Raw genomic sequence first — 9,606 nt, 5'->3', positions numbered from 1 at the left:
TTATGCAAACGATGAAATCGACTTGGTTGAGCTTGGTGTGAAGAGAGCGCCAAGGGAGGGCATCATTTATAGGTCTAAGAGGAGGAGCCCTCGTTTTTTTTTTTTTTGGTCAGCGAGGAGCCCTCGTTGAATCGGGCTATGTTCTATTGGCTCTAGAGCACGAAAGATGTCTTTCCTTGTCGTGATTCGGAGGGAAATTAAAAAATTCATGAGTTGATTGGGATAGGGCGTCGTTCTCAAAGCGGGGCTATGGATAATACAAGGTAGTTAGAGTGCGGTCCAGTGAATGGAAAAACTTGCCGGCATTCGATTCGCGTGCATCTCATCGTCTTCTAATGCACAAATGTTTCGAGAAGTCCACTTGATCCGAGAGGATTCTTAACTAATTATTTCCTCGTCCCACCATGGGGCAACTACGTCTCCCGCATACTAAATGTTAAGCTCGCCGATGCACCTTAATTATCGAATGGAAGGGCTTGACAAACAAAGAGAATGCACTCATCAACCTCACTTACATCGACAAATTAGCTTGCTAAGATGGATCAGCCAGTTCCTGAGGCTGAATAAAAAAAAGGGATATTGTAAACCTTTTCAATTATTTAATTTAACGACGAATTGGATGAGAACTAAGAGGTCTCTACTCAAGTTCCAATTAACTGGCCACTTTGTCCTGTTTTCTCATGGATATTCTCTTATGCCTTTTCATGGTGCTGTGATTAGTTATATTGGGTAATTCAATATATCCAACCACAAATGATCGAAGTGTTTGCGTGCGTGTCGTCGTCAAAGCTTTGTCATTTCTTGATCAAGAGGATATTTCGTGCTACATTGATTTCCCACTAAAGGCTGGGTCCTATTTAATGATGAACAGTTGGCTTCATATGTTCATATATTGCTATAACCGGGAAGAAAGAAAAGAAAAGAAAAGAAAAGAAAAGATGAATGGCATCGATCAGATTCAGATCTACACGAGCTAATATTGTTGTAGATTTGGCAAAGTAGAAACATGACCATTGATTTTTTTTTTGCATGGAATTGTCAAGAGTCTAGGGTTTCTGGGCCATTATATTTACGACATGAGACCCACTTCTTAAATATGACTCGGTAAAGTTTCTTGGAAATAAGCAGGCATGATGACCATGATCATTAATGATAGAGCTTATATACTCAATCACATATGCTCATTACATGCTTCTATAGAAATGCTATAAACATCTTAACGTCTCATCTAATGATACAGCTATTTGGGTTAGAATTACAGTGCAAAGAAAGGCCAGATCCAAATCTACCTTTCTTTTGAATTAAAACAATATATAATATATATTATACTTCAGTTTTAAAAAGATGGAATCCTCTAAGATTTAATGTATTGAAGCATTGAATGCAATCAATGGAAGGAACAAGCTGAACGAAAATTGCTACCTTGTAAGAGGTACACCCAAATTTCTTCAAACGCGTGAAAACAATCTCGCTCATTAATTTTCAAAATACATTTGATATATGCATCACCGCAACATCATTGTACCTTAACGTGCTCCGAGACACTTTTTAACAAGCCAAAGTACTATAATATGTAGTAGAATTGGAGAAACTTTATTGTACGAGCAACACCATTAGCACTCTCAATCAAGGGGTTCTCACATATAGAGGACCCCATTATAATTAGCATAACTTATGGGATCCACAGAGAGAGATGCAAAACTTGCTTCAAACAGAGACGATAATATAAGACAAAAGCTTTTTAGGCATAGGCCTCGGGGTTGGCCACGAGATAAGCCTCCACGGCCTTGAAGACGGCCATGGCCTTCTCTTTCCCGGCTTTGATCTCCTCCTCGTTGATCACAACCCCTGGTTTTGGGTGGTACTTGCTCACGTTCGTGCCCTTACAGCCCCCAGCAGGAGATGCCTCCATCTTGATTTCATAAGAGATCGACTCGATCTTGTCTGCATATTCGCCTCCCTCCACCATTGAGTAGCTGTACGTCATCTTCTCCTTGTCCAGTGCATCGACTCTGTGCTTTACGTACTTCATGTGACTGCCTGTACTTAAAGGGTCACTATTGTCATTATTATTAGGTGTATAATCGAGAATTTCTCTACTCCGTTAAGGATAGGTACGAAGATGATTGATCTTCATCATCTTGCTGGTAAATAATGATGCTATATCCTTGTGTTAGGGATAGTCAATTTCTACCAGATAAAATAAAATGTATCAGACCTCAATTGACTTATCTCGTACGCGATGTTTTTTCCCCCTTTACTTGCATAACAATCTTCTAATTACTAAAGAAGAGATCGTGCTGAAATATAGCATGCGAGTAATTAAATCACCAAAGTCACCTAACCTTCGGCGAAGTTCATCTGCTTGATGCTCCCAGGGCCTCCGTCGCCATGGACGAGCTCGACGCTCTTGATGGCCTGAGGCAGGAGCTTGGGGATGAGATTATCGCCATCGAGGATCAAAGCCTTGAACATCCTTGGCGCCGGGACGGGGCTGCTGAATTCATCAGTGAATGTAACCGGAGCACTCATGATTGTTCTCAGTTTCTTTTTTCTCCCCTCAGGGATGTAATTGAAAGATGAGAACGAAATTGAGATAAATTTCAGTATGAAATAGGTGAGATTTCTAGATGTAGGATGAGACTGTGAAGAGTGGAGGTGAATTTAAGAGAGTGAGATGGGTCCTTCCAATTAATGTCTATCTTGGTAGCTACACGTCACATCTTCTTCTGTCCCAGGTTAAAAATTTCCCACAAAGGTCACACACACATATAGATAGGAGTTCTACATTCTAGTCTCTCGCATGGGAAGGTTCACCCATGAAATATTGTGAGATAGAGAAAATTAGTCTACTAATAAAGTGTGTGTGTATTTTCTTCTTTTTGTTGTCTCTTTTTTTACATAAAATAGATTTGAGTAATTCACTTGCATTTGGGCGCTCTTCGTGATTTTGGACATTAGTCTTGATGAGATATACATACTTTTGCATATGTTCTTGATGTGGGATCTGTATCATCACTCGGCTCAAGCCTACTCTTTTTTTTTATTATTAATTGGTAATTATAAGCACCATGATATTGTACCCTCTATTTTTTTTTATTAATTTCAGCGGAGATGTTAAAAAAGGGGTTGGCATTGAATTTTTTTTTTACTTCTATGTCATTAATGCTATTGGGGCAACTTCTTTATTTGCACGAAAAAGCTGATGAAACAATTGAAGTATATGTTTTTACTTCACACGAAATTCCACGCACCATCGACTGACTCATTTATTGTGATATAGGAGAGTACAAGTCAAGGAACAAAAAGAAAAGGCCAAAACACAAGATGAAGTGGTTCGGGTGTCATCTCGATCCACTCCACGACACACCCATCTACCAACAGCGAAGACTAATAAACGCGATCGGTACAACTCCTCTCATAGATAGAGGATGCATCCAAAATTCCACCAGATAAAAAAAAATAAATTGTAATGCATGCCCTTGAATAGTGTGGGCCTAACGTGGATTTGACCCGACCTACCTTTAGGAAAACGGAGATCACAAGATAAATGGAGTAACTTTGATATCATGCTAGAAAACCCTATTAAAAAATTTAGATTAATAGATGGAAGGAGACTACACATATATAAATAATATACAACTCTCCTAGACAAAGGATGTGGGATGCTTTAACAAAACGTGAGTCAAAACCTCGTAGAAAAGTAGAAGACTTGTGAAATTCGCGACTCAACCGCTGAGTCTAATAAGTTTTTATGGGTCATAATAGCTTTTCAAGAGGGGTTGGTGATTTTGTACATTAATTACTTTTACCATTGTGCCAGTGAGTTTTGAATTGCTGGTAAAGGTCACGGATTGGTGGGAACCAGCCCAAAGAAAGAAAAACTTGTCGCCATTCAATCGTGGTCGCAATCGTACAACCCATTTGATTCAGTCTAGGTTGCACCCCCATTTCCCACAGCCAAGCTCCGAAAGGAAACAGTACAGTAGTAATGTAGTATATACATGTAACCCTCCTTCATGGAAATTGATTTTGCAAGGTTGGTGGTTAGAATAAGCTTAGAGGTGTACAGCCAGGTATAGAAAGTCAAGTTGCGTTAACTTCACTTCGGTCTGGAGCTTAACCAGTCTAACTTTGAGCTGCGGGTATGTGTAATCCGACTTCAACCAGAGATGTATTGGTGACTACATCGAGCGGAGTAAGGAAAGAATACCTCGATCTGTTTGAATTAAGAGCGGAAACCGTTGCAGAATTAAATCGGTTCGTGGATGAAGCGACGGTTGTTGCAGGACGCAGGACTACCACAGAGAAGAGACTGAGATCGTGGACATGGTAGAAAACCATGGAAGCATGGAGCAGCTAATGAAAAGATTGCGGGTGAATTCCAATAACCATTGAAGGAGATCACAGGAATAAAGATAGATAGGACAGGGAGGAAGAAGACATGCTGGAGCTATGCTAGAATTCTGTCAAATTTTCCTCCTGAAGCATTTCCCTTTCCAAACAATGTCTTTCCATTTCAGTTTTAATCTTAGGCTCCGTTTATTTCGCGGAAAACATTTTTCGAGTTTTTCGACATTTGAATCACTTATAAATGAGTCAACGGAAAAGATTTTCCTTTCAAAGATTATATTAAAGAAAATGATTTCCTCTTTAAAAAATCGAAAATCATTTTTCCAAAATATGACTAGGTATCGGTGCTTAGACCAAAAACTTTTCGCTTGGGCACGGGAACTCCAATGCCCATTTCCGGGCCCTTGGTAGCGGGATCAAGTCCTCGGCGATCAAGCCCGGGTCCATCGAGGCCTAGCCTAGGACCCCAACACCCCAACCCGAGTCCATCTAGGCCGCGCTTGAGACCTTGTCCGGCTCTCTCGGGTCCATCGAGGCCCATCCCCGGACCCGACAACCATGCCTGGGTCCCCGACTTTTGAGCCTAGGACCATCGAGGCCGGGCCTAGGACTCTCGCGTCCTTGCCCGAGTCCCCTGTGCCTGCGCCCTGATCCATCGATGCCGGGCCCCGACGCTGGGGACCAAGGCCTTGCCTCGATGGACTCGGGCATGGGTAACAAGGTTTCGGGCCCCACTTTGATGGACCTAGGTCTAGGCAAAGGGGGACCGAGTCCCAGGCGCAAAGTTCAGGGTCTCGGCCTCGATGGACAGGGGCATGCATACCACTACCGGAGTCTCGGGCTTGGCCTCGATTGACCAAAGCCTGGGCGCCGGGGACCTGGGCCCGATCTTTGTAGACTCAGGCTGGGGCACCAGGAAGCCGCGCACGGGCATCGAGTTCTCAGCACAGTTTCGGTGGACCTAAGACCAGTGCCCATGCTCATGCCTAGGAGTCAAGCATCTAGGCTTGAGACCTCGGTGCCTGTGCCGGATTTCTTGGTTGTCCATGCGCAAATCACTAGAGCCTAAATAGTGCATGTTTATTTAGGAAAATTAAATGATATTTTTCTTACCAAACAACGGAAAATATTTTCTAGTTCATTTTCAGATGTCAGCCAAATCCCGGAAAATATTTTCATTTTCTTGTTATGACAATTTTCAGTACTTTTGCTTTCAAGTTCTTTTAAAAGCTGGTCTTTACACCGTAATTTGCTTGCAATTCACTTCTTTGTCATCGAGATCAAAGTGGTAAATGTCTTTCGAGCTCTTGCTCTCAAGAGCTGGCACGTCTTCATTACTCACACAGTCACTCGATCCATCTTTACAAATTTTGTAATGAGGAAGTTTGATCACTTTGAGGTTGAGGGTAGAACCAGAGAACACGCTCTTGTTCATTTTCCCAATCTGTCTGCTCGGCATATTTGACTTAGATCGATTTAGATCCAATACTAATGTTTGGTTTTTGCAATTAAAGTCCATTATTTATCCCATTTAGGCGATACTATATAGAGCAGGCCAACACCAACCAATGCCCATACGACATGAGGATCGATTGTGTAATTGAAAGCATGTTGAGAGCTGGTCTGCAAAGCAGATTTGGGGTACGTCAGTGGCTGGTCATGAATTTCATACGTGGTTGAATTGTCGTTGATATTGAATTTTTTTTCATTTAAATAATTATTTCAAGAGATAAAAAATGATTATTTTTATAGAAAATATTTTTTGAAATTATTTATTTTCGCGAAACAAACGGAGCCTAAATATCTATATTATTGGATTCAGAGAAAATTGTCCAAAAAGTCATAAACCAATTGTACAGAGGCCAATTCAGTTCTAAACCCCTTTCAATTGTGTCATTTAGTCCTAAACCTTTTGAAGATTCGCCACTTTAATCATAAACATTTCAATTGTGCCGATTTAGTCTTAAACCTATATATTAATGATTTGCCAATTTAGTCCTAAACCTTTTGACGATTTACTAATATAGCTCTTCCGGCAAAATATTTAAATAATAGGTTTAGGACTAAATTGGCGAATCTTCAAAAGGTTTATGACTAAATTGACACGAAAAAATATTTATGACTAAATTGACATATCGTCAAAAGGTTTAGAACTAAATTGACAATTTGGTACGATTGAAATGTTTATGACTGAATTAGTTTCCGTACATTAAGTTTAGGACTTTTTTGGATAATTTTTCCTATCGGATTCATTCAAATGTGGAAACAGGATTTGTATTATAAGGTCGGTGATTTGGAAATAATTTTTCTGACACAAGAAAGCGGCCAAGGTTGGAGAAGATAAGGTATTGTCTAAATGGTCAATGGGTTTTATTTTTAAAATTGTGGATGAATTAGATACTACAGTCAACACCCATATCGTTTTCATATTGTCTATAATTAGATTAATTAACTTCACAGTTCACATGGCATATACTAATTTCATTTGATCCAAATGACGAAAAGTTGTTGGAAGAGTACGTGTTAATAGTCAAGTCGGCAAATTGGGTTGATTACAACATCAATTGGGACTTATTTAGCACATTATAATGAAAATTAAGAAACAAAATTGGAGTTTTAAACACTGCGTTTGATATAGAAATGAATGCCATTAGTCTTATTTAAGAACTCAAGGTTATAGCTATTATTCCATAACCAAAGTACATAGTGATTTATTCTCCGACATATATATTGTTAGCTAAGCAGTTGTATAGTTGACTTAGTAAAAGTAAAATATTTGAACCGATACGCAAATTATTATAGAAATAAAGAGCGTATAATACACCTTCATGGTTGACCTTTTACCTACTTTGTTCTAATGTATCAAATTCAGGAGTGTTGGGAAAAACTTAATCCCCGATCGACACATTCGAAACATATTCAGAACGAATTCGATCAATGCGGAAAACGTGCCCGAGGACCATCAACTTGTATCACCGATCGTACAGGCATATCACATAACGAACATACCCGGTATTGTCACAGATTAAGTGCCACTTTGCGCTTGAGAGTTTTTCTATCGTCTTTCGTACTCGTTTGCGTTCCGAAGCAAAAGCAGAGAAAGCGTTATGTTCGAAGGAGTGTGTTTGCATATGGAAAAATCACGTTTTTTTTTTTCTAAGGGGTGCCTTCTATTATAGTGATAGGCAAATAACTACCTTGTGGGCCCTTGTGGCTCGCGGGCCGGGTTTGGCCCATCTTGGGCGGTCCACCCATTATTTCTTTCATCTCCCACTCGCCCACGATGGGCTAAACACAACTCTCTTCCTTGCAAAGTTCATATTGGCAAATAATCCGTGCGACCAGCATACTACGAGAGCTCATTGTTATACATCTGTTAGGACAATATAACAGCTCAAATTGGGCATTATCCAGAGTAGAATTAGTATGCAGTTCCCTAGATCAATCAGTCAAATTTTTTTTTTATCTCTCTTGATCTCTTTTAGTATCTCGTATATTGTATTCACAATTATGATTTACTCAAAATCATAATTGGTCGACCTGTGAATACAAATAATAGAATGTGACATCATAAATTAAATTGATCTTCCTCTTTCCTTAAACCTCTCCATTTTAGTCCAACTCGTTTTTCTAGAAATGCCCCGTTAGACCGAATTATAAGGATCATCGGCAACATCCTTAGATAGCAAACACTGAATAGAAATTTTGAGAATAAGTAAGAGTCGTGATGGCACTTTAATTGAGAAAAACTATTTTCCTCAAGAGTCTCACACGACTTAAAAGTTGAGATCATAACTTTTTGCCAACTCTTATCGGTCGTCCCATGCATACGTAATATGAAATACGTATTACAGTATTCTCTTCTTTTCCCATAGAGCGTATGTCGTTACTCTCAATACCGTACAGATGATAGTTTAGACATACTCAATGCCTAACTTGAGTTCACAAATCTACTCTATTCATAAGCATCTATCAGAACTCACATCTGGCATTAAAGACAGGTAAAGTGAAATATGTGGGTCATTTCACTTTCGGACATAATAATATATATGTCCTCATCTTAACATTCTGTTAAGGTGACGTCCATGCTTCAAGCTTGAGCTCTCAATTAACACCTAGATAACAAGCTTAAAACTATCTCATCTCTATTCATCACATAGTGACTAGAGGCGATTACCCGTGTGAGTGGGCTAATCTCTCATCTGTCCGACATACCTTTTCAATATAATGCACTCAGCATCGACATTCATAAACGTCTTACAAACTTATAGGCATTGATAATAACAAACTTCATTAATAGTGAACATTCTGGAAAAATTACAATATTTAGTACATCATATTCTACACAGTCCTAGAGATCTCACATGATCATGGAAAACTTCTCTAGAATCGGCTTTGTCGTAGGATCTGCTATCATCCTTTGTGTAGATATGTACTTCACGTTCACTTCCTTTCGTGCAACCATGTCCTTGACATAGTTATACTTGATATCTATATGTTTTGTCTTTCCATGGTACTTAGGATCCTTAGTGTACGCTATTGCTGCTTGGCTATCACAATAGACCAATACTGGGTTTGCAGCATTCTCAGTAACACCTAAGTGATCCAAAAATCTTCTAAGCCAAACAGCTTCTTGTGCCGCTGCTGATAGAGCCACGAACTCGGCTTCCATTGTAGATAAGGCTACACACTGTTGTTTCTTACTGCTCCAAGATATGGCGCCATTATTCAGTAAAACCACGTATCCGGAAGTAGATTTCCTTTCTTTTAAATCTCCTCCCCAGTTAGCATCAGTATAGCCTTCAAGGTGTAAATCACTTCCTTGATAAGTCAGCGCATAGTCAGCACTTCCCTTTAGATATCTCAGGATTCTTTTGACGGCGATCCAATGTGCTTGACCTGGATTGGATTGGTATCTACTTACCATTCCAACTGCATAACAAATATCAGGTCTTGTACACATCATAGCATACATCAAGCTTCCGACAGCACTAACATATGGAACTTGTTCCATTTGCTCCTTTTCTTGTGAAGTCTTAGGACACATTTTGTCGCTTAATGCTTCGCCCTTTGCAATAGGAGTATCTATTGGTTTACAGTCTTGCATACGAAATCGCTCAAGGATTTTATTCACATACGTCTCTTGTGAAAGGGATAGGGATTTCTTTGAGCGATCTCTTGAAATCTTAACTCCAAGAATGTATGCAGCTTCACCCATATCTTTCATCTCAAAATTGGAAGATAACCAATTCT

The 9,606-nt window shown here is 39.6% G+C and overlaps 1 protein-coding gene across 1 annotated transcript; it reads right to left on the bottom strand.

Annotated features, from left to right (window-relative positions):
* Positions 1–1,574: 1,574 nt before the first annotated feature.
* LOC115682895 (major strawberry allergen Fra a 1.08-like) lies at positions 1,575–2,651 on the bottom strand. The gene is made up of 2 exons (XM_030607253.2): positions 2,346–2,651; positions 1,575–2,040 (listed from the first exon to the last, which is right to left on the bottom strand). The coding sequence occupies exons 1-2, from the start codon at positions 2,530–2,532 to the stop codon at positions 1,742–1,744; spliced, it is 486 nt and encodes a 161-aa protein (XP_030463113.1). The 5' UTR covers positions 2,533–2,651; the 3' UTR covers positions 1,575–1,741.
* Positions 2,652–9,606: the final 6,955 nt, after the last annotated feature.

The sequence above is a fragment of the Syzygium oleosum genome, unplaced genomic scaffold, assembly GCF_021117445.2.
Source record: "Syzygium oleosum isolate NSW1041296 unplaced genomic scaffold, Sole_v2.1 Sole_v2.06, whole genome shotgun sequence".
Classification (NCBI taxonomy): Eukaryota; Viridiplantae; Streptophyta; class Magnoliopsida; order Myrtales; family Myrtaceae; genus Syzygium; species Syzygium oleosum.
Note: the sequence above shows the minus strand (reverse complement) of the source record. Positions and strands in the feature narration are given on the sequence as shown.